The 25,652-nt window shown below is 34.4% G+C and overlaps 4 protein-coding genes across 4 annotated transcripts; all 4 read right to left on the bottom strand.

Annotated features, from left to right (window-relative positions):
* Positions 1-3,645: 3,645 nt before the first annotated feature.
* On the bottom strand, positions 3,646-6,606 carry LOC123690576. The gene is made up of 4 exons (XM_045634214.1): positions 6,603-6,606; positions 5,682-5,789; positions 4,155-4,475; positions 3,646-4,100 (listed from the first exon to the last, which is right to left on the bottom strand). Exons 1-4 carry the CDS (start codon positions 6,604-6,606, stop codon positions 3,646-3,648), a joined length of 888 nt encoding a protein of 295 aa, XP_045490170.1.
* A 397-nt stretch (positions 6,607-7,003) lies between these two features.
* On the bottom strand, positions 7,004-8,734 carry LOC123690586. The gene has a single exon (XM_045634236.1). The coding sequence runs from the start codon at positions 8,403-8,405 to the stop codon at positions 7,239-7,241; it is 1,167 nt and encodes a 388-aa protein (XP_045490192.1). The 5' UTR covers positions 8,406-8,734; the 3' UTR covers positions 7,004-7,238.
* A 2,119-nt stretch (positions 8,735-10,853) lies between these two features.
* On the bottom strand, positions 10,854-11,866 carry LOC123690593 (protein TPX2-like). Its single transcript, XM_045634275.1, has 2 exons — positions 11,450-11,866; positions 10,854-11,368 (listed from the first exon to the last, which is right to left on the bottom strand). The coding sequence occupies exons 1-2, from the start codon at positions 11,734-11,736 to the stop codon at positions 11,149-11,151; spliced, it is 507 nt and encodes a 168-aa protein (XP_045490231.1). The 5' UTR covers positions 11,737-11,866; the 3' UTR covers positions 10,854-11,148.
* A 5,039-nt stretch (positions 11,867-16,905) lies between these two features.
* Positions 16,906-25,358, bottom strand: LOC111000742 (DNA (cytosine-5)-methyltransferase 1). The gene is made up of 9 exons (XM_022270301.2): positions 24,901-25,358; positions 23,976-24,264; positions 22,633-22,846; positions 21,677-22,324; positions 20,529-20,902; positions 18,476-20,451; positions 17,867-18,044; positions 17,439-17,620; positions 16,906-17,219 (listed from the first exon to the last, which is right to left on the bottom strand). Exons 1-9 carry the CDS (start codon positions 24,970-24,972, stop codon positions 17,148-17,150), a joined length of 4,005 nt encoding a protein of 1,334 aa, XP_022125993.2. The 5' UTR covers positions 24,973-25,358; the 3' UTR covers positions 16,906-17,147.
* Between the last annotated feature and the right edge of the window lie 294 nt (positions 25,359-25,652).

The raw sequence follows: 25,652 nt of genomic DNA, 5'->3' as shown, positions 1-25,652 counted from the left end.
ATGCGGGTGGTGGTACGTAAAGGTTAAAAATGAAAAAAAAAATAAAAATGTAATCGAGCGCGTCAGGTTTTCTAAGGGGATGTTAGTGCACCAAAAAAAAGCTCTCATTCAATAATCTGACGATTTCGATCTGACGCAAACTCGCAGCCATTATTATAATGTGCAAAAAAAATTCGCCATTTTGAAATACTCGAGCGCGTCAGATTAAGATATATAGGTATGGTTCAGATTTATGTTCTTAACGTACTGTCTCATAATCTGACGAATATCTAGAGGGATTTGCCTGATCCGACAAAAAAAATATTAGAAAAACGGTTCACCCTAAAGGCCAACCCTGCAATTCCATTCCTGGGCGCTTAAAATTGTACTTATGAGCTCGCTGAGTTCAAAGAAATAATATTTCTATGCTTTTGAGCTCTCCCAGCTCGAAAGTCGGATAGAAGTTTCATAGAACACTATTTTTGAAATTTTCAAACCCCAATAACTTTTGAATGGATAACTAGACCCCCTGAATGGTTCTTATTGCTAGTGATGTGTCACTGTCGATAACACGACGGACAAGTTCGTCACACGATCGTCTTCAAATCCAGATCTGGCTAGTAATACTGCCAAAAGATGTGGGGATGATTTAAACAAATGGAACTATCCAAAGTGGATCGCCATTCCTAAGCGTTTTCCGAGAGACGCCACCACTCCAACGCCACCACTGCAATCGCTACAGCAACTTCCCAGTGGGTAAGGACTAAGAAGAACACGACGATCGTTTCGGCCGCTGCGCGCAGAAAAGGGTCAAATTTTTACTGTTTGTACGTTTTTGTAGAATCACGAGCCAGGTAGCGACAGATCCCTTTCGTACACACCCTGCGCGAATTGGCTGAACGTTGTAACACAGCATATTATAACTACAGTACCTGGATGGCCGAGCTTTGCTCGGTATTTTTATTTTTTTATAAATTGTGTTTTTGGAAATTATATATAAGTACGAATTACATACTAATAAAATGATGAAATATGAACCATATAGATTATATATTATGCTGGAATAGCTTTAGTGTTGTTGTGTCGTTAAAGCAATTAAAAAATATAGTATTATTATTCGCCGATAGATGTCAGGAAGATTCATTTTTCAGTTTAAATTGGGACTACTCGAACACCACCTTTTTGTTATTTTCTATCATTTATTCCTATTTATCGATTTATCGCCCCCGAAACCCCCCGTATACTAAATTTCATGAAAATCGTTGGAGCCGGTCCCGAGATTCCAATTATTTATATATATATATACAAGAATTGCTCGTTTAAAGATATAAGATTTAAGCATAGGCTAATTTTTCCATATAAATGTATATAGTTTAGAAGATAAAAGCTGAAGTAGCCAAATTTATATCCTCTCTCAAAACTCGTAAAGCAGCTCATCAAACGCTTACCCCGAAAATGTATTGTGTTGCATACAAAATTATTTACCTAATGCCTCCTTGTTGACTGCATATTTTCCTAAAGACTGGAAAATAGCCAAGATCATCGCAATACGCAAGCCGCAAGCAAAGACCCGTCTGATCCTTTAGGTTATCACCCAATTAGCCTTGCCATTTTTATCTTTGTTAATTGGTTTATAGTTTACAAACAACATTAAATAATTATTATTATTATAGAAAATGCTGAAGGAAAGAATAATATATCCACTAGTCATAAAAGTCTGTTCTTAGTGACGTCTGTTTTCTTCTTTTCTTAGTGTCCTGTATTTATGTTGCCACATATATCAAAATCTTATAGAAAATAGGTACTACACAATATAGAAGGTATGTACATTTTTTGTGTGTATCTTCGATACGCTACACACCACCCTCCTACGGAGACAGAAAAGCTGTAAATCGATATTCAGGGTTTTACCGTCAATGCAGTACTTTAAAACTTTATATAGACCTGTGTACGGTGGCTGCAGAGGACGTCTGACGGTAAGGTCACGCAAAAATATGTGCGTCACTCCAGGTATGAGGTAGCTCTTTAAATACGAAGGGTGCTTTGGTGTCATGTTGCGATGCCGGTGTCGGTTGTACTTCAGCGATTTTTCGTCGAAGACGTACAACGAAATCAGACGAGTTTAGAGAGAAGTTGGCTTGTCATCTGGGACAAGGAGTTGTCCTGGTAGACGTAATGGTTCTCCATATGTCATTACTGCAACTGAGCGGTTCAGGTCTTTCTTATGGGCCGACCGCATACCAAGCAATACCAATGGCAACGCTCTAGTCCACGTGTCATCGTGGCAAGTTACGGCGGCTGTCAGTGAAGTTGCCAGTGAACTCGCTCAATCATGCCGTTTGCGCAGGGATGGTAACGTACGTAAAAATTATCTAGTGTCGTTATTTATATAGTATACTAGCGACCCGCCCCGGCTTCGCACGGGTGCAATACTGATACTAAATACACTACAGAAAATCTGTGAACGTTGTATATAAAAATGTGGGTTATCCATAAGAGATAGACATATAATATCATCACGGACTTTTCTGTAGACCTTTTCAATGTGTACAATACTTAGTACATTATTTTGATAAAACTCGTAGGGTAAGTAGTATTTATGGAGTAATGTATGTATTTATTAAATTATTATGTTTTTTTTAATAAATCATACTTATGACTGTAATTATCATGCGGCGTCCTAATTGGGAGCGATCGTACGATGGCGCGATGCGTTTTTCATCTCACGATCAAAGTGGTCGTGCGATGACCTAATAGATCGCGCGATGTCCATCGTGTGATGCCGTCGTTCGATGGCAATATTGCTTTAAAAATTGCAAATGACATTGAAAAAAGGAAACGTAGACAACATAAAATACTTTATAGATCCAGGAATCTGCGCGGTGAATTTTTCAACCTTTATTTTGATGTACGAAATAACAAAGAAGACTTTTACGATTATTTGTCCATGTCAAAAGAAACATTTGACTACATCTGCATTAGGACATTTAAAAGAGATCTGTTGCTCTGATTACAAATGATCGCACGATCAAACGCATCGTACGATCGTTATTAAGCATTTCATGTGCTCGCACGATTACTTGCGAGGTTCAAATAGGACACTCTGATGAAATCTGTATGTTTGAACTCATCGCACGACGAGACCGCATCGTGCCATCGTACGATCGCTCCCAATTAAGACAACGCCTTAAAATTTTAATAAATGATTTATAATAAATCTATTAGATTAATTCTTCAAAATTGGGTATAAACTCTAAAATCCTGTCAACCTCTATTATGCTGTCGCATTCAAATCAGTTGTTTCACCGGAAATAGGAATGAGAATGTCTTGGTTATTTTTTTTTTAAATCATTTATTCGCCGGAAACAAGTCCATAGGCATACAAACATACAATAAAAACTAAAATAATTACAGATAAAAACACAACAGCATTAAATTTGTTCCACAGTAGTGGTTATAAAATTAAATAAACACTTATATAGTTTTTGGTTAGCTAAAAAATCTTGAACGCGGCGGGGTACAGCATTCCAAGGATGACAGGTGTCAACTGTCATTATTTGTGCAGGCATTGACGTCAAGTTTGAATCAACCGTTTCTTCCTCATCCTCGACTGTATACAAAACTTCTCCTATATCAGCCACAAGAACCAGTCTCTGCATATTAAATTTAGGAAATTTCGTGCTGCTTCATCAGCTTCACAATAAGTGCATTTGTTATTTTTATGTTATTGTCAATTATCTTCATACGATGTAAATGGGCAGGTGTTTGGCAGTGTCCAAATCTCAGGCGATTTATTATAGTTATGTATTTTCGCTCATTGGCGTCCTTATGGTTATGAGACCATGGTTTGATTGGAAGTTCTTTTTGTATCTCTGCATACCATCTTCCTTTACTTTTCGAAATATCCTTGTAATATTCATTCCATAGTTGTCTTTTATTGTTCTTTAAATTCATGTATAGGTCAGTAAAAGGAATCTTGCATATGTCTCTATGATCGTCATCGTGATTCGAATTGACTATTTTGTCAACCACTTCATTGCCTTTGATACCTCTGTGAGACGGTACCCATTTAAAAATCACATTGACATTGAGATTATATACAATATTTCTAATCTTATACACTTTATAATTGACCTTATAATTAAAACTGAAATTATGTAACAACAATAGTACACTTTTAGAATCAGAAACTATTATTATTTCATTGTATTGTTCAATATTATTCAAGTTTTGGATGTAAATAAGAGTTTGATAAATTGCATATGCTTCTGCTGTATTAATACTACAATTTTGATCCAACTTAAAACATTTAGTTGTCTTATTTTGAGGGTCATAATAACCAGACTTTACAGAATTCAAAGACTTTGACCCATCGGTGTACAAATATAAAGTATTAGTCTTATTAGAACAATATTCTTTAAAATCTCTTTCATCTAGAATAAAACTAGTATCTACATTTAGTTTACATATTAATGCTTCATATTTACATTCATATACTGGCCATGACTAACTCTTGTGCATATTTCCAGACAAATCATTGACAAAACCCATAATCTGGGTATTTAAAGGATATTGACTGTTAAGGATATCTGTTGCTGAAACATAAGGAGTTGTTTGTAAAGACGATTGCAGAACCTCAGGTAAACAGATCCTACTACTGACTATTTCATTATTTACTGCTAAGACTTTCAAACAGAATTTCTCTGTAGCAAATAAACGCCTTATACATAAAGGTTGTATACAAGTCTCTGCTTCCATATTATGTATAGGAGTTGTACACATAGCACCGCTAATAATGCGCAGTGCCATATTTTGTATTACATCTAACTTTTTTAGTAAAACTGGACTTATGTTCATATATACAATTGCAGTATAATCAAAGTGGCTGCGAACTAAACTTTTGTATAACATACTTAGGACTTTAGGGTCTGACCCCCAAAATGTACCAGCTAAAGATCGCATAATATTTATACCCCTCATTGCATTTCTACAAATATAATTTATATGTTTTTCAAATTTTAATTTTGTATCAAAAATTACACCTAAAATCTTTTTTTCGTCTGTTTGTGTTAATTGGATATTTTTATATTTAATATTTACAGACCTATTGCTACCAAATACTAAAACTGAACTTTTACTTGAGTTAATATTTAGCTTTAAATCATTTGAGTAATAAGTATTAAGCTTATCTAAAGCTAAATTAATGTTTCTTTGAGCAATCTGTACATTACTATTCACACAATATATTAAAATATCATCAGCAAACTGTAATATTTTAACATCTTCAGGTAAATGATGGAGAATTTGTGAAGTATATAAATTGTATAATATTGGGGACAAGGAGGCACCTTGCATTAAACCTTTGTATGCATTTTTTGGTCCATGTAAAATATTATTATACTTAACATATAATGTACGACCAAACGAAAAGTTAAACAACCACTTTATTAATTTTCCAGGTAGATTCAACGAATGTAGAACCTTTGCCATTTGATGAAGATTGACATTGTCATAGGCTCCCTGCACATCAAGGAACACACACACTGCTGCTGACTTAGACAACAAACAGTTCTTCATATCTATCAGGTATGTAGTAAAACTTTCAACTGCACTTTTTCCTTTCCTAAACCCAAACTGGCATGAAGGGATTATATTCTTATTTTCAACACAATAGTCTAGTCTCATTTTTATCATTTGCTCACATAACTTTCCCATACAAGAGGCTAAAGAGATAGGTCTATATGAATTAGGATCATCATCCAGTTTATCTGGTTTCAGTATAGGTATAACACACTGAGTTTTCCATGACTCTGGAATCAGTTGTTGTGACCATAGTGAGTTTAGGATCTGTAATATACTATTTTTTGCTGATATGTGTAACTTTTGTAACATAATATATGGAAAACTGTCTAATCCTGGAGTAGTGTTCTTTCTTAAAGCCAATGCTATATTAAATTCCTCATCTGTAAATGGTTGTAACAAAAAAATTGTTGTATCATCATTACTATCTGAGGTAAAGATATACTCCAAATCTATATTAGTATCATTATTTGCAGTTTGTGCCAATTTGTCTATAAAATTACCAATCCATTCGTCATTCTTAGATATATTTCTATTTGTATTTATTCTTTTAAATCTCCGTATGTAGTTCCACACTCTAGAAATTGGTGTATGTCTATTAAAAGATGAACATAACTTTTTCCAACTTGAGCTTTTAGCTTCTTTAATAATCATTTTTTTCCTAGCATCTAATCTTTTGTAGTCAATATAATTTTCAATTGTCATATCATTCCTATACTTAACTAACGCCTCTTTTGATTTATTTACAGCTTCAGCACAGTCCTCGCTCCACCATGGAGCCGGAGCCCTACATGTTTTGCCAGCATGGCACCTATACACAGGTACACACACATTTCTTAAAGTATTAAGTATTTTACACATTTCATCATATTTTTGTAACGGACTCTCTGAATTAGATTTAAAATCTGTAAACAAAGCCTCTGATAAGTTGCGGTAGGTTTCCCAGTTTGTCTTATTAAATAAAAATTTCTCAATGTCATCATTTATTTGATAGTTTGTAGTAGATACAATAATGTCTGTAAAGGTCTGTAGGTGATAGCTACCCATAGCATCATCACCCACGCGCCACTCACATAATGGAGCAAGGTCTGGGCTGACACAAGTCACGTCTATAGCTGATGCATTACCTGCAGGCCTACCGACAGTGGTCGGTGCACCAGTATTTAGTAAACATAAGTTGCACTCATCAAAAAGGTCTAGTAATTCCCTACCTCTAGGGTTAGTAATTTCACATCCGAAAGTAACATGATGTGCATTAAAGTCACCAGATACTATACAAGGTTTCGGTAGTTGTTTTACAATGTTTCTTAGCTTATTTATCCTAATGAGACTATTGGTGTTTTTTGTTTTAGGTGGGCAGTATACACAAAGGATTGAAAGAGGACCATTTGCTGTGGACAAAGAAACTGCAATGGATTGAATATCTTGATGAAACCTAGTCTTCAGATGTTTATACTTAATGTAGTTACGGATTAAAATACCTACACCACCATGTTCATTTTTTGCATTTTTTCCTATGTAGTTATAGCCAGAGATTGATAAATATGGGTTTGAATTTTTTAACCAGGTTTCATTGAGAAGACACACATCTATGTTATTTTGAATTAATGATGATTTAAGTAAAGCCTTTTTATTATTGACACTCTGAATATTATGTTGCATTATTTTTAAAACAGCCATTATTTGGTAAGATTTTCTATCAATATATCTTTAATGTGTGTGGTTGTGTTTGTTTTATTTGAATTAGCTAACATAACTAAGGTTTTTATTATTTTTTGTAAAAAGATATCATCTTTTACAAGGTGGTCATAGGTTAAGGTGTTGGAGTTAGTAATTGGTGTTTGAACGGTTGAAACAGATGCTGTGATAGGGAGCTCATGACTATTTTCAATTTTCTTAACCGGGGTAGACATAGTTTTCAATGCAAATGTCAATGATTTGTCTGTTTTCGCTTTGGGCAACACAGGAAAATCTTTGTTTGATATTACTGTTGAATACATTCTGTTCAAGTAATTTGTTTCATGTCTCTTACGTTGTTCTATTTTAATGGGACAAAACTTAGATATTGCTAGGTGGTCCCCACCACAGTTGCAACACTTCAAGATGTCTGATGTGCACTCCTTGTAGGAATGTGCACCTGAACATCTTGAACATATCTCATCATTTCTACATATTTTGGCATTGTGCCTAAACTTCATGCACTTGAAGCATTGCATCAGTGGTGGCACATAAGTGTATACCCTGTACCTCCACTTGTCCAAAAAAACATATTGTGGGAGGGAAGTGCCTACAAATGTTACACTCACTGTATTGAGAGGGACTATTTCCTTACCTACTTTTTTGGTGAACCGTCTCACAGCTATAATTTCGGCATCCGCCATCAGTTTTTCATATAGTTCTGCATTGCTGGACTCCTTGTCGACGAATCTAATAGTGCCAGTTCTCTTCACCGACGCTGCTGGTATGTACGCCTTCAAATTGTTTTCCTTAAGACAACTATGGCTTAGGAAGTCATTTGCTGCTACCGCCTGTTTGAAGACTACCATTATTTTGTTCGCATTTATTCTACGCTTTTCAACTATGCCCTTTACATTTTTAAAAAATTTCGAAAGATATAAGGGGTTTTTGTTCCCAATTTTCTCATTCATTCCTTCAACATAGATCGGGAATTCCTCCTTTGAGCTGTTGTCCGGATATGACCTCTTATATTCATGTTTAAAATAGGGTTTGTACTTATCGTCCGGTAACGAAGATGCCGCTGGAAGCTGCTCCTTCATTTTTCGCTTCTTTGTTGTCCGCGGTGTCGGCATACACCCATCGTCATCTCCGCCGCTCTCCGGCTCCATTATGACTAGTCCCAGCTAGGTATTTCGTTAGTTTACCAACTTATTTGAATTTATTGAAAAAATTGTTTAAAAAAGGCGCCCTTCCAGTTCCCGCCAAAAAAGGAAGTCCTGTCTTGGTTATCGCCAAGTGGGTTACCATCCCACGGAGGTGGGAGGACACCTGCTTGAAGATGATGTGGCTATTAGTAATAAGCCAAAACAAACTTTTTGAAATAGAGTATGAACGATTTCAGACTTTGTCTTCAATTTTACATTGTCATCCTCAAAGTAAAACAATGCTTAAAGAATTTTTTTTTTTAATTAAAAAACATGCACATACAAATACTTATCAAAAGCTCAACAATTTATTTAAAGATTCATATCAATATATTTTATACAAAAAGTATTATCCTTAATTGCTAATCGCCTTTCTTTCTCTTCTTTCTGCTCCGCCTCAGACTGACTTAGAGCAAGAGCTAGCTGCAACTCTTCCTCTTGTAGCTCTTCTGCACTTTAACCTGGCTTTTCTGCTGTAAAACCATTAAGATGATAATCAATAATTAAAGTAAGTAAATTAATAATTAGTATTGTATTTGTAACCTTCGGCTATATAGGTCAGTAAAGAGAAATATTCTACATATTATGTGTAATTGTTCAATAAAATAATGTGATGTGTATTTGTTTGGTATTTATAAAAAAAATCTAATTAATGAATTTCGTTTCTGTAAAAGTTAGACATAGACATATCATTTATTACAAACAAAACACACACACATAAATACACAACACAGCAGTAATCAAAGAGAAAAAATTAAATAAAAGATATAAAGAGAGGTAAATTATTTTTTTCCTTTTCCCCTTCGGCCCGTCTCAAGCATATATTGCGTGTGTGCTGTGGCTGTAAATGGCCCTGGCTCAGCATTATGCTGAGGAGCAGAGTGTTCCACAGCGCTGGTCATTCTGCCAGAGACCACATCAGCTAGTTTGCGCCTCAATCGCAAAAAAAAAGAATATAGTATTGTCTTTTATTTACATAACTTTTACACATTTAAAGAAAAACACTTTTTTAACGGACATTTAACACCTTTGTCTTCAGTCACCGTGACCACGCACGCTGTAAAGCACGCGAAACGTCGGTTTAAATTTAAAATTATGTACAAATAATTATAAGTTTAAATATAATAATACATATCTATAATCCGTTAAAAAAGTGTTTTTCTTTAAAAAAGAATATATTAAAACTCAGTAGGAAATGATAATAATAGTATTATTGAAACTTAGCAATATCGGTAACAAAGTCTTGTGTAATATGGTGTGAAGTAAATAGGTAAAATTGAAGGCTAAAATAAGAATAATTGTTAAGTTTTATTATTATTATTACAATTTTTTTTTGGCGGATTAAAAACTAGATTTCGTGGGATTTTTGTTGAGTTAATAGATAAGTTTTATAGCTGCGACTAAAAATAGACTTTCATTTAAGACTCTTCAGCGGAGGAGGGATATCATTCCAACACTTCGTCGCACTATATTTAAAACTCCCACGAAATGAAGCTGTCCGATGCTGGGGAATGGCGAGCTCCTGAGTACAACTCCTTATTTGTTGCTTGTTGACATTACTACGCCAGAGGAGCTTTTTGTACAAATACTCAGGTTGTGCAGTATTTACCACATCAAATAATAAACATGCCAAATACAATTTTTGTCGACCTTTCATTGTGAGAAAATTTAAGTTATTCAAATATGGGGTGACATGTGAGCGAGGTGGTTTTATATTATGGTTCTAGTTTTGGCAAACACTATATCTTCATTTTCCATTAGCACTTTGTAATCTAAGTACATACAATTTCGCAATACCAATTAAATTTTATCAATTTGCCACTATTTTTTCTATTTGTAAATATGTATACAAAAATCCATTATATGTGCATCTCATATTACAATTTTGTTTCTAATAAATTGGATGCTGATATTAAGGTAGTTAATATAAAAAATTGAATGAGTGCCATACATTAGGATTAATGATACAGTAAGTATATTCTATCTCAATATTGCTTTAAATATATACTTGCTCCCTACAGTGACCAATTGTTAAGAAATAGTTTGTTCGATTTTAAAAAGCTAAATTCTGAGTATATAAAGTCTATTATAAGGACAGTAAAACAGTATTACAATATCATATAAACTTTATTACAATTGTGAAAATTCTCTCCAAATTAAATTAAGGCAATCAAAATTCCAGTTATTTCCATTATTATGTTGTGACATATCAAAAGATCATACAAAATAGACCTTAAGCTAGAACTACATAATTATTTAGTTATTAATAATAATTATCACAGATAGCATTTAATAAAAACAATAAAATGAAAAATAAAAAAGTAAAGCTCAGAAATACAAAAGTTTATACAAAATAGATCTTTACCTAGAACTACATAATTATTTAGTTTTAAATTTTAATTATCACAGAAAGCCTTATAATAATAAAATAATAAAATGAAATATAAAAAAACAAAGCTCAGAAATACAAAAGTTCATACAAAATAGATCTTTAGCTAGAACTACATAATTATTTATATAAATTTTAATTATCACAGATACATCCTTATTATAACTACATAATACAAAAGTTCATACAAAATAGATCTTTAGCTAGAACTACATAATTAATTATATAAATTTTAATTATCACAGATACATCCTTATTATAACTACATAATAAAATGAAAACTAAAAAAACAAAGCTCAGAAATACAAAATTTGTGCTTTACTGCTCAGTCTGGGTTTGTTTTGCCTTCAATTTTCTGATGATTTTAGGTGGCTCAGGGATTGTTCCAGAATGTTTGACAGCAAATTGTTTGTATGTTGGAATGGGTATTGGATGGTGTACCAAATATGCATTTTCTTTTTCTTTAATTTTCCGATCAAATTTTGCCCTTTCAGCTGCTCTTATTTCTGTGGCTAATTTAAAAGGTGCTAGAACTTGTTGAACAGGTGGTTTAGGTCCAAATTTATCATGTTCACCTATACCACCAGGCAAATTTAGTTGAGGTTTTAGATTAACTGGAGGTTTTGGTAACTGTTTACTCTGTAGGGTCTTACGGAGAAATTTTACTGGTATCTCTGGTGCCGCCAGTATTTTTATGGGCACAGGATTAGCTTTAAATCTGGGTATATCTTTTTTAGGAGTTGGATTATTAATTTTATGTTTTACAGTTAAATTGAATGGCTTTGGTACTGTACTTGGTTTTTTGGGCACTACAGGTAATCGAGGTCCAGAAGAAATTGAATGCGGAGCAGGTTTAGTTTTGAATGTATTTTTTTTTAATTCGAGATGATTTTCTTTTTGAGACATGATATGCCGATTATCTAAATCTTGTTTTGACTTGGTAATATCACTATTCACTACACAAACACAATAAAACACATGGATGGAAGTGGATGATAGGTCCGTTATTTTAAAGTTCGTATTAATAATAGTAGACAGTTGACACATCACACAACTTGACGGGTCCGCCTGTAGCAGGGTTGCCAAAGATAATTCATCCAAATCCCCAAAAATCCTGATCGAATTCCCCGCCAGCCATTAACGATGCTCTGCGTATCTGTATTTGCGGTTTTCAGTTTTTAAATTTTTTAAGGATACTAAATTTCTTTAGATACTTTTTTCTTATGGCGTTCTGAATTCATATGTCGAATCAGCTCACTTTTATGCGCTATGATCGACACCGAACAGAGTTTACTTATATTCAAATCTATGCATAACCAGCTTGAGAAGTTTGATTTTTTAAGCCACAAATCATTAAATTTATTCAAGCATTTTATTTTTAGGATCTGTCTGTCTATTTGACTCATTTGTCGTCAAATCTACTGAAGTCAAACTTGCAACTTGGAGCGGCATTTCCTTCAAGTACTAGAAGTTGACGCCTCCGATAACTCGAGCTCAGATTCTCTTTTACGTTTCAGCTAACAAAAATTTTGGTAAATTAACCGGGTAAATAACAAAGTTTGTTCGCAGCAAAAACATGTATTGTATCAGGTTTAATTACCTTACCTTAGGATTATCTTATTTATTTTTGTTTTGACCTCTTAATAATCATTTATCTATATTTGCACAAAATCGTATTAATTACTTTGCGACAGAAACAAACACAACTTTTTAAACTTGGATCTACTAATTAACTACGACCAACAACGAACGTATGATTTTTCGTCACGAGACCGTCATATGTACTTGAGCCATATTTAATAATTCAAATAAATGTTGTTATCGATAATAAACGATGAAATATTTTCCGATAAGAATATGATGTCAAAATCCCCGCATTTTCCCCACATAATGTCAATTCCCAATAAATCCCCAACCAACTTGAGACTCCCCGCAGTTTGGGGAATTCCCCACAGGTTGGCAGCACTGGCCGGTAGAGTAAACCATGTTGCCAGTAACTAATTATACGCTAACGCTACGTAAAGGCTAGTAATGGTAGGGGAGCCCACGATGCTAAATGGGGATTTACTCGAGCGTCGTGGAGACCTATTGGGTTGCAAAGCTTAGATGTTAAGAAAAAAAAATGTTATATGATATATACCTTTTCATCGGTGGGGAAAGCGGCTATAGATTTTTAAATATGTAAAAAAAAACTGTTGCATGGACATACTCGAGCGCGTCAGATATTGATAGCATCAATGTCCTACGTATTTTTAATAATGTACGTATGTTAATCTGATCATTTGCATGATGCGGGTGGTGGTACGTAAAGGTTAAAAATGAAAAAAAAAATAAAAATGTAATCGAGCGCGTCAGGTTTTCTAAGGGGATGTTAGTGCACCAAAAAAAAGCTCTCATTCAATAATCTGACGATTTCGATCTGACGCAAACTCGCAGCCATTATTATAATGTGCAAAAAAAATTCGCCATTTTGAAATACTCGAGCGCGTCAGATTAAGATATATAGGTATGGTTCAGATTTATGTTCTTAACGTACTGTCTCATAATCTGACGAATATCTAGAGGGATTTGCCTGATCCGACAAAAAAAATATTAGAAAAACGGTTCACCCTAAAGGCCAACCCTGCAATTCCATTCCTGGGCGCTTAAAATTGTACTTATGAGCTCGCTGAGTTCAAAGAAATAATATTTCTATGCGTTTGAGCTCTCCCAGCTCGAAAGTCGGATAGAAGTTTCATAGAACACTATTTTTGAAATTTTCAAACCCCAATAACTTTTGAATGGATAACTAGACCCCCTGAATGGTTCTTATTGCTAGTGATGTGTCACTGTCGATAACACGACGGACAAGTTCGTCACACGATCGTCTTCAAATCCAGATCTGGCTAGTAATACTGCCAAAAGATGTGGGGATGATTTAAACAAATGGAACTATCCAAAGTGGATCGCCATTCCTAAGCGTTTTCCGAGAGACGCCACCACTCCAACGCCACCACTGCAATCGCTACAGCAACTTCCCAGTGGGTAAGGACTAAGAAGAACACGACGATCGTTTCGGCCGCTGCGCGCAGAAAAGGGTCAAATTTTTACTGTTTGTACGTTTTTGTAGAATCACGAGCCAGGTAGCGACAGATCCCTTTCGTACACACCCTGCGCGAATTGGCTGAACGTTGTAACACAGCATATTATAACTACAGTACCTGGATGGCCGAGCTTTGCTCGGTATTTTTATTTTTTTATAAATTGTGTTTTTGGAAATTATATATAAGTACGAATTACATACTAATAAAATGATGAAATATGAACCATATAGATTATATATTATGCTGGAATAACTTTAGTGTTGTTGTGTCGTTAAAGCAATTAAAAAATATAGTATTATTATTCGCCGATAGATGTCAGGAAGATTCATTTTTCAGTTTAAATTGGGACTACTCGAACACCACCTTTTTGTTATTTTCTATCATTTATTCCTATTTATCGATTTATCGCCCCCGAAACCCCCCGTATACTAAATTTCATGAAAATCGTTGGAGCCGGTCCCGAGATTCCAATTATTTATATATATATACAAGAATTGCTCGTTTAAAGATATAAGATTTAAGCATAGGCTAATTTTTCCATATAAATGTATATAGTTTAGAAGATAAAAGCTGAAGTAGCCAAATTTATATCCTCTCTCAAAACTCGTAAAGCAGCTCATCAAACGCTTACCCCGAAAATGTATTGTGTTGCATACAAAATTATTTACCTAATGCCTCCTTGTTGACTGCATATTTTCCTAAAGACTGGAAAATAGCCAAAATCATCGCAATACGCAAGCCGCAAGCAAAGACCCGTCTGATCCTTTAGGTTATCACCCAATTAGCCTTGCCATTTTTATCTTTGTTAATTGGTTTATAGTTTACAAACAACATTAAATAATAATTATTATTATAGAAAATGCTGAAGGAAAGAATAATATATCCACTAGTCATAAAAGTCTGTTCTTAGTGACGTCTGTTTTCTTCTTTTCTTAGTGTCCTGTATTTATGTTGCCACATATATCAAAATCTTATAGAAAATAGGTACTACACAATATAGAAGGTATGTACATTTTTTGTGTGTATCTTCGATACGCTACACACCACCCTCCTACGGAGACAGAAAAGCTGTAAATCGATATTCAGGGTTTTACCGTCAATGCAGTACTTTAAAACTTTATATAGACCTGTGTACGGTGGCTGCAGAGGACGTCTGACGGTAAGGTCACGCAAAAATATGTGCGTCACTCCAGGTAGCTCTTTAAATACGAAGGGTGCTTTGGTGTCATGTTGCGATGCCGGTGTCGGTTGTACTTCAGCGATTTTTCGTCGAAGACGTACAACGAAATCAGACGAGTTTAGAGAGAAGTTGGCTTGTCATCTGGGACAAGGAGTTGTCCTGGTAGACGTAATGGTTCTCCATATGTCATTACTGCAACTGAGCGGTTCAGGTCTTTCTTATGGGCCGACCGCATACCAAGCAATACCAATGGCAACGCTCTAGTCCACGTGTCATCGTGGCAAGTTACGGCGGCTGTCAGTGAAGTTGCCAGTGAACTCGCTCAATCATGCCGTTTGCGCAGGGATGGTAACGTACGTAAAAATTATCTAGTGTCGTTATTTATATAGTATACTAGCGACCCGCCCCGGCTTCGCACGGGTGCAATACTGATACTAAATACACTACAGAAAATCTGTGAACGTTGTATATAAAAATGTGGGTTATCCATAAGAGATAGACATATAATATCATCACGGACTTTTCTGTAGACCTTTTCAATGTGTACAATACTTAGTACATTATTTTGATAAAACTCGTAGGGTAAGTAGTATTTATGGAGTAATGTATGTATTTATTAAATTATTATGTTTTTTTTAATAAATCATACTTATGACTGTAATTATCATGCGGCGTCCTAATTGGGAGCGATCGTACGATGGCGCGATGCGTTTTTCATCTCACGATCAAAGTGGTCGTGCGATGACCTAATAGATCGCGCGATGTCCATCGTGTGATGCCGTCGTTCGATGGCAATATTGCTTTAAAAATTGCAAATGACATTGAAAAAAGGAAACGTAGACAACATAAAATACTTTATAGATCCAGGAATCTGCGCGGTGAATTTTTCAACCTTTATTTTGATGTACGAAATAACAAAGAAGACTTTTACGATTATTTGTCCATGTCAAAAGAAACATTTGACTACATCTGCATTAGGACATTTAAAAGAGATCTGTTGCTCTGATTACAAATGATCGCACGATCAAACGCATCGTACGATCGTTATTAAGCATTTCATGTGCTCGCACGATTACTTGCGAGGTTCAAATAGGACACTCTGATGAAATCTGTATGTTTGAACTCATCGCACGACGAGACCGCATCGTGCCATCGTACGATCGCTCCCAATTAAGACAACGCCTTAAAATTTTAATAAATGATTTATAATAAATCTATTAGATTTATTCTTCAAAATTGGGTATAAACTCTAAAATCCTGTCAACCTCTATTATGCTGTCGCATTCAAATCAGTTGTTTCACCGGAAATAGGAATGAGAATGTCTTGGTTATCGCCAAGTGGGTTACCATCTCACGGAGGTGGGTGGACACCTGCTTGAAGATGATGTGGCTATTAGTAATAAGCCAAAACAAAGATTTTGAAATAGAGTATGAACGATTTCAGACTTTGTCTTCAATTTTACATTGTCATCCTCAAAGTAAAACAATGCTTAAAGAAATTTTTTTAATTAAAAACATGCACATACAAATACTTATCAATAGCTCAACAATTTATTCAAAGATTCATATCAATATATTTTATACAAAAAGTATTATCATTAATTGCTAATGATATTAACAATATTTTCTATGATTTCAAAATACACAACATTATTTTGTTTTTATTACGTTCTTATAATAAAAAAAAGATATTTTGAAAAATAATGTGCCTAATAAATGTTATGACTTGCTTAAAAAAATAATTGTAAATTATTATATAACAGAACCTAATAACTTCACATTATTATTCATAAATAAAAACACTTTTTGAACTTAAGTAATAATGAAAAATATAGGGAAAGTTAACATTCTGTAAGTTTAAAAACTTAAGATCTAAACTTAAAAATTCTGGTAAAAAATAGATATCTTTCTAGATACATAAACATTCATAAAAAAAAAATATTAATCTTCCTCTAGATTTAAAATTTAATAGCTATGCTAAAGCGCAGTAAATCCCATTCTTCAAGTATCAAAAACACGTCACGCAATAAAACTGTTTCAGAAAAAATAATGTTTTATGGCTTTAAAACTTTCTTTATTTCTCTTCCTAGCGCTGCGGCAAGTGGTGGGGGAACCGCATTTCCAATCTGATGAAAGATTAAACTTTAAACAGGCATTTCTAGTACGTCTATAAACTTAACGTGTAAATAAAATGACAATCAAAACTTCTTAAATATCAAAAAATAAATTTTTCGTAATAAGCGGCTTAAAGGAGTTTGGTGGAAACTTTTGTTTTACATACCATGTTAGTATTTTTTTTTTGTATTTATGTCCATTATATTTCAATAGATTTTTAACTGATTTACCTGACGATGTTTGTCCATCACAGAACCTGTCAGTATGTATGTATCCGGAAATCCCTGTGATCGTGCACATTCCCTCACAGATACAACGCGATTTTGGTCCGGATGTAAAACCCTTCCTTGTTTGCCCATTGGTTCGGGATCTGTCACTGTTGTGCTAAAGTATCCGTCCCATGCTATACGACCTATAAAATTATACATAGTAATTTTTGTAAGCAAGGTTTAAAAACCTTTTACGATAAACGAGCATTCCAATTCTTAAAATGCCAGCAACGCACTCGCGACCCCTCTGGCATTGAAAGCGTCAATGCGCGGGTTACACTTAACATTAGGTCAGCCACCTACTAGTTTTTCCGAGCTATATTAAAAATATAAGTCTTGACTTATTCTGATGATCTGATGACCCGTTATTTTAAAGTTCAATAACTAACCATACAATCCTGCCCAGTTGTTGTGTCTATTAGCGGTATGGGGCAGGCACCAGGGAATAAGAGTGTTCTCTTGCTTATCCTTGTTACAGTTCTGACCCGATGCGCAAGCGCATACACCACGCATTGCACCAGTGGATGAACGGCCATGTTTCTTGTCTTCATAGCGATATTTCAAGACCTAATATGAGACATAATATGAAAGGTGACTTTAATTAAATAGGCTGCTTAACATCTACCCTCTCACCGCCTACAACCTGAAAACCCTAATAAAAGACTGGCTTATGATCACGCCTTATGCAGTGTTAGAGCTGCTTTTGAGACCCACAATGTAAATACACTTACTCATTCAGTCTCTTACACATTAACGCCCACACGCAGTTAAATAATTATATTTTAAGTAATTAAGTTTGTTATGGAAGAGCTGGGAATCCTAACACAGGTATTTTTACTTAAAAGGGTTCCCAAATCTTACACTATGAAAAGAAAGTACTTAAATGAATAAAGACTTTATTATATTATTATTAATAGTAATATCATTACCAAAAGCATAATCAATCGCTGATCGGTTACTGACTTTTGAGAAAACTTATTAGACTAAAAAAGACTCACGTTAGACTTAGTTCCGTCTGATAAAGTTGCTGAAATATTGGGAAGGTCCCGCCAGTCTGATCCGGGCTTCGACGGTATCCGGTCTATCCTAGCCTGAACTAACGGTGCCATCTTTTTACAGGCATGATCACGTAATTTTGCGTTCTCATCTCTACTTCGTACCAACCGCTGAAAATAACTCTCTGCACTAGTGCCATAATCCATTTCGATTTCGTCATTATTATAGCAAATAAACGGCAGGTCGCTCATAGCATCGCGGATGATACACGTACGCCTTGGGGCGCTTAAACGCCAATTTATGTTCGATTCAAATGTCTTTCCATCTATCGTCGATGTCAAGTAACAAGCCGATCCGCTAAACACATTCGTTGGTTCTGGGAATAAAGGCAACTTAAACCCAGGCGCTGCAGCAAAAATTATTAGCCGTCGTCTTGTCTGAGGCACCCCATAACTACCGGCTTGCAGTATTCCAAACGCGAACTGATAGCCCATATTTAGCAACGCTTTGAGAGTCAATTTTAACACCATGCCCTTTTTAAAAGCGACAAAATTTCGAACGTTCTCTAATATGAAGTATTTTGGCCTGTAGTAATCGCAATAAGCTAGGAAAGACGCGATGAGGGAGTTTTGAAAATCCGAATACTGTCTGGTGTTAAATCTGTTCATGCCGGAAAACCCTTGGCAAGGCGGCCCGCCACAGAGTAGTTCGACTTCACCTTTCATGGGGAGTCGCAGACCGGTGGAGCTGTGCGTAGCGCCGGACAAAATATCTTTCAACAAGATATTACAGTCTTCATTGAAAACTTTGCATTGTTTATTATTAAGAGAAAAGGCGTGTGCGGTAGCCTCGTCATTTTCTATAGCCCATTTACATTCGGCAACACCTGATTGTCTCAGCCCTTCTGATAAACCACCGCAACCCGCAAACACATCCAAGGAGCGCAAAGGACGTACACTAACTTTTTTTTTTGGCAATTGGGGTTTGCTGGACTTTCCTTTGCCTTTTCCCTTATCAACGTTTCCTTGTTCGCTAGGTCCGATAGCACGAGCATATTCTGGAACCTTTTTGACTCTGTCAGTCTTAATATCATAAGACATTTTAAAGTAAATTCTGTTCGGGTCTTCTTCAAGCCAGGTGTAAATGGAACCAGTTTGAGGTATATTGTCAACATAAGACAAATGGCAGGGGCCCATTACAGTGGAGAAGGGCACTTCACGTATCTCTTCGCTCCAATAGACGAGATTTATGTCTTCGCGATGTGGAAACCTTCCGCTTGTATTTTCAGGTCGGTACAGGACGTTTAGTTTGAGTTTAATATCTTGCGGTGCAACAAGCCAGTCGTCATAACTTGCAACAGCCACTGAAACTATATAACCCACACAAAACGGCTCTTTTGTATCGTTATTTGAGCCACACACGTTATTTTTTTGTTTACGGTAATACTCAGGGTAAATATCTTCGTCAACATTTGGTTTCTTAGATTTGCGTCCTTTGGCTGTCGCTTTGTCATCTTGAAGGTTTATATTGTTTCTAAGCTTAAATGTTCCCGGCCTTAGAAACACTCCACATCCTTTTTTGTATTCATGGTCTCGCCATGTCACTGACGTCCATTCGGTGCGATCCGCCTCCTTCACATTGTCGGATTTGACTGAAAGTTTTCCAGTAACCCTTGGTATTTCTTTCAAGTAAAGCTTGATAGTCCGTTCACATGATGGACAGAATCTGTGTTTACGTAATTTATTTTTGCATGTTGGATCGGGTGGTAAATCCTCAAATCGAGCTGTGGTCCGGTTATAACATTTACTATAAAAGAATGTTTTTCCGTCATCTTCTTGGGACATTGGATCAAAATCTTTTCCACCCTGTTGAAACCAATCGTCGCTCGGGCTTACTTTTTCTACCGCAGCCTTCCTTTGAATTGAAGACAACAATATGCCGTGTATGCATCTATTCTCCAGAAAAACTTCTCTAGGGTCTGAAAGTTAAAAACAAATATTGTTCAAATACGAAACTTGTATAATATAGATTAATAAGTGAACAATTAAAACTTACCTCCAAGTTCTCCTAAAACGGTTGCTGATGATCGCATAAAAACTTCTGCGTGAAAATAGCACTTGTTAGAGTTTCTTACGTCTTTCCACATGTAGACAATCCTCGTTACCAATGGAGGGACATCTAAGCGAGTCTGAATCATAACAAAATCTCCTTTATTGTATTCGGTTCCATCTACTAGGACTTTTTCGTAGTAGACTTTAGTAGCATCTACTTGTATTGGATCTCCAATCCATTTAATGGCCTTATGTGCGTTAGAAACTTTTAGAGGTATTATTTCTCTTTTCAGTCTCCTAGCCTTATCGGGCATGTGTTGTGTATCTTCTTCATCAGATACCTCTGCTTCCTGTATAGCCACATTTGGACAGCGTCGTCTGAAATTTTTTTAAACTTGTTTCAAGCATAAAATTTTTATCAGAATTTATTAAAAAAATATTCATAGCTTCAGTAAATTTCTAAGCAATCCCCAAGTACTATAAGGTGACTGAAAAACACACTTACAAACGTTTTTACAAATATCGTTAATAGCTTTAGTAATACTAATATATTTAATGACATATTGTTGTATTTTGTACTAGCGAGCGGCCCGGGCAACCGGGACCCGTGAAAAATTATTTAAGTACCTCCAATTATATGCCTTTAGATATTTGTGAAAACCGCAAGAAATTCCGTGCATAAGATTTGGAATTTATTTGGAACGACACATAGACGTGGCGGAAAACACGTTTTAATATAATGTAAAATGTAGACATTCGCTGTTATGTCGCAGACTTTAAGGTCGCAAAAAACGCTTTTGTTCGATAGTTTTTTTTGGTCTTACTTTAGATCCGGCTACGACAAAAAGTATTTAATGTTTTGGTTTATTATTATGACACTACCGTAGCTTTCTAGTGGCTAAAGAATTTTCGAAATCGGTTTAGTCCATCAAAATATTACTTACCACAACCTAACAAACTTTACATCTTTAATATCAGTATCTAGATATATAATTAACAAAATCAGCCAGATTATTCAAAGACAAAACTAACTTTATTGACAAGTTAAGTAAATAATAAATTAAATACATTACATCCCTTTTAGAAAAGCAGGACTCCCTAATACAACAATTTAACCAGAAGATAAAAGAGCTAAAATAATCTTGTACATACTTGATGCAGATTTGTGTTGTTGTGCCGGTCCCACCAAACTTAGGCATAGTACGACAAGACCTGCATTTCCCACAATCTGGCCGTTGGCAAGGCCCACAAACTCCACATTTTCTTTTTATCAATACTGTTTCATCGCTAATTATGTCTAATTGTTTTGTGAAAAAATTCTCAAATGTCTTTTGAATCAAAGGTGTTGTAGTTGCCTTTGACCATGACTTTTTATGACATTTCTTGTAATTAATTTTAGCTGTTATATTTTCTTTACGAAATTCAATTCCTATTAGTTTTACTAGTGTCCTCATACATGGTAATTTTATCAGTGGTTCGCAATCTTCTGCACACTCTAGTCCAGCTATTTGATCGCAGAGAAATTGTGCATGTTTATGCAACATTTCCTCAGACATCATTAAATCATTTAAGTCAGGTATTTTTGTTTGGCAAATTATTGATAACAATTCTTCATATGTAGGTTGAATGTACTCATTTTCTTGTAAATACTCTACTACAACTTTACACATCCATATCTTTTCATATAAAGTAGTCATTAAAGGCATATATTTACTGCTTGGCTTAAGTAGACTATAATCACCATTTTTTGTAGATAAGGTGATACGGTTTTTGCAGCTTTCAGAAAAGCCACGAATAGACCTAGAAATGTAGTAGTGATTTATTGGAAATTTGTGACCCAACTTTCAAAGATTATAAATAAGACATATGTATATAGCAATAAACACCACCTATATTTACATAATCAGTGATATAAAAACAGATTTAATTGTTGGAAAACGTCTAAATTTCCAAACATCATTCAAATTCCAACTATCAATTCCAGATATTTAGCAAAATTGAAAGTCTGCATTCACTTTAACACTTTATGTAAAATTTACTAAGAGTAAGTAATATAGTAACATATTATAAATGTATTTCTATTTTATTTTTCAATTTCTTATGCATACCATGCTAATATAGGCCCAACATGCTTTACAGGAATGCAATTCTCATCAATATCAGGGGAAACTAAACTTAATGATTTCAGGTATCCCGCTAAGTAGATCTGTTCATCTCTATTAACAAATTCCCTATCAATTTCCACAAGATCCCCATTCTGGTTGTATAAAGAAAATTCTGTTATGTTTGTGTGTGGAGATAAATCGAACTTTTCTTTGATACCTGAAAATAAAATAGTATGTACATATTAAAATTATGAACCATAGATTTGATATTTTCATAGGATCAGAATATATATGTCTCTTCTTATCTTTAAATCTGAATGTTATTAAAATTAATTATTAATTGTAGTAAAAGTAAATTTTCCCTACTCTTCTAATTTTCACTACTCGAGTAGGGAAAACAATGTTGAAATTAAATTCAACCATAGAAAAAAGAAGTACATATAGACATTTTGACCATCTACATTGTAATTTAGTTATCAATAAACCTAGGAACATATTGCTTTGTGGCTAAGAGGTCTCCTAAAAGCAGCCCCGCCGCCAGCCCCTCTAAACTGGGCGATTATTATTAATACACATTAATACACACCCAAAGGCAGAGAAATTATGATTTAAATCAGTAACGTGTTCTCTGCCTTTGGGTGTGACACAGCAACTGTGTAATTTGTTGTTCCAGTTGATTATTCAGGTTTAGCATAAAGATTAACAAAGCATTTATGGTTCTGCAGCCCTTAGTAAAATATGGGCTCTATTTAAGTATGAGTGAACTAGCAAAAATTCTATGCTTTGATAGTGTATATGCCCTATAGTATGTAATTAGTTATCTATATTATATTTCTTGTATCTTCTATTGTATCTTCTATCTCATGTGTAATTTTTTTTACTTATTGTTCACTCTTGACAATTTAGGGTCACCTGTTAGGGCAAGACTGTTTTTTATAAATAACTAAAAATAAATATTTCCAAATGGCCCTTATAGAAGTGCCTATGAGCTTAGGACAGTAGAAATAGACTTCTGGACCTTTCAAACTGAATATGATTTATATCATTCTAGATGTCTATTCCTAATATAACAATCATAAAAATAATTTTAGAGGTTACCAATGTGAAAAGAAGTCAAATCAGCACCAGGTTACAATATTACTTAGAATCAAATATAATAAAAACTTTTTTATTTCTATAACCTTTTCATAACTTCCTATACTAATATTATAGAGGACGGATTTGTTGATTACCTACATGTTTATTTATAATAGACACTGTAAAAATAACTGAATTTGTAAAAAAATATATAAATAAATAAATCTTAACATCAGGCATTTTAAAGTTGTAAATAATTTGTAACATACCAGACACCGGAAGCAACTTTTCACTAGCCAGAGCAACCAATTCTTCAATAGCATCTTTTGGGTACCCTTCATAGTGAATAATGCTACTTACTACTATTTTATTAGTTTGAATATCTTTATCAGCCTTTTTTACTATGCTGTCTTTATCATTATGATTTATATCATTACTTATGTACTTAGGATCACAGTGACTAGTGCTGGGTTCAGGCTGATCTATGTCATTTCTCCTTAAATTGAAGGGATCAGGTAATTCTGTAGATATATGTAATGCATCGGCCTTTAGTTTTTTCTAAAAATAAGTGTTACATTTTGATAATTTTTTATGTGACAAATAAAGGCAAAGGTAAAATGGACTATGGCATTGGCAATTCTACCAAATAAAGTTGAAATCATAAAACCAATAATAACATTTTAGGCAACACACATTTTAGAGAAATCTATGAGTGGAAGAGGAGGTAGGAACTACTATAGCAAATGCTTCCTGTGGAGATCTGGTTGCCTGTATCAGTATTTTAGGAACCTAAGGAGGAGCATGAAACCAAGTAATGTAATTAAGAATATAATCCTGAGTATAATAATATATGTAAAGAGGAACCAGAGACTGTCACAGTTACTTTAGGCTGGAAGGCTCAGGAATCAATAGGATAGGATATATATACAAATAAGTTTTATTTAAATTTTATATGATAAAACAGTTTCATCAGTACAAAAATATTAACGACTATTAACTCTTTTTTAAGTAAGCACTGAGGTAAAGAATACTGAGCATTGGTGAGCCTATTTCGCGCCTTATCTCTCACAGACGAAATGACGAGATTTAAATAATAAATAAATATAAATAATCTTCAAGTTCATGATAATATCTACATCTACAGCATCTTAGCTTTCTACAGATGTAAAAATCTCTACTAGTTACTACACTTACATTTTCTAAATCACAGTCTTGAATTATACGTCGTTTTCTCACTATAAAACTAGTTATTTTTGGTTGATACATTACTTAAAAGTTTAATCTCTCATCAAACAGTATTGTGAGTTTCTTGTAAGGTTTTAACGGTTTTTTCTATAAAGTATAAAGCTATAGGCATACTTATATATAATAGTTTGGTGGCATGTTATATACAATTTCTAATCCACCCTATACACAAAATCAGTTACCGCGAATGTTTAAATATTTTAAGTCATCGTCATCATCAATCAGTTTTCTCAGTTTTCATCGGTAAATTAACGCTTCGAATTGCGAATGTCTCCTTAGGCTTATGATGGTGTTAAAAACATGATAGTGAGGCCAAGATTCATCTAAATCTATTTCATGATAATGAATTTAAGAACATATAGGTATTTCGTTGTTAGTACTTAGTACACTTGTTTCTTTGTTCATAATATTTATGATTAATATATTGCAACATAAAACTAACAGAAGTAACATGTACATCGTGTGGCCTAATCGTATCATAGAGATTTTTATCAGGATTATATAATGCAAATGTACAGTTTTAACAACGATGTAATGAAATATTTTCCTTACAATCTATTCAAATTATGTATTAAGATACAAAAAAATGTAAGAATAACATGATTATTGCATATGCTGACATCAAAATAGAAAAATACTAAGGATCACAAATAATTGTATGATTTGTATGTGTTAGTCTGTTTATATTAACATTAAGTGGT

Source organism: Pieris rapae, chromosome Z (assembly GCF_905147795.1).
Source record: "Pieris rapae chromosome Z, ilPieRapa1.1, whole genome shotgun sequence".
Lineage (NCBI taxonomy): Eukaryota > Metazoa > Arthropoda > Insecta > Lepidoptera > Pieridae > Pieris > Pieris rapae.
The sequence above is the reverse complement of the archived record's forward strand: the minus strand, read 5'-3'. Positions and strand labels throughout refer to the sequence as shown.

What these genes read in the sequence shown, in the direction of transcription:
- LOC123690586 (XM_045634236.1), bottom strand. Translation starts at nt 8,405, where the DNA reads ATGGAGCCGGAGAGCGGCGGAGATGACGATGGGTGTATGCCGACACCG.
- LOC123690593 (XM_045634275.1), bottom strand. Translation starts at nt 11,736, where the DNA reads ATGTCTCAAAAAGAAAATCATCTCGAATTAAAAAAAAATACATTCAAA. An exon ending in AGTAAACAGTTACCAAAACC is followed by an intron (nt 11,369 to 11,449) that starts TCCAGTTAATCT and finishes ACCACCTGTTCA; the next exon opens with ACAAGTTCTAGCACCTTTTA.
- LOC123690576 (XM_045634214.1), bottom strand. An exon ending in CTCTTGTATGGGAAAGTTAT is followed by an intron (nt 4,476 to 5,681) that starts GTGAGCAAATGA and finishes AGTCATGGCCAG; the next exon opens with TATATGAATGTAAATATGAA. An exon ending in AATAGTTTCTGATTCTAAAA is followed by an intron (nt 4,101 to 4,154) that starts GTGTACTATTGT and finishes TCAATTATAAAG; the next exon opens with TGTATAAGATTAGAAATATT.
- LOC111000742 (XM_022270301.2), bottom strand. Translation starts at nt 24,972, where the DNA reads ATGTATCAACCAAAAATAACTAGTTTTATAGTGAGAAAACGACGTATA. An exon ending in AAGACTGTGATTTAGAAAAT is followed by an intron (nt 24,265 to 24,900) that starts GTAAGTGTAGTA and finishes ACTTATTTTTAG; the next exon opens with AAAAAACTAAAGGCCGATGC. An exon ending in GTTGGGCCTATATTAGCATG is followed by an intron (nt 22,325 to 22,632) that starts GTATGCATAAGA and finishes CTACATTTCTAG; the next exon opens with GTCTATTCGTGGCTTTTCTG.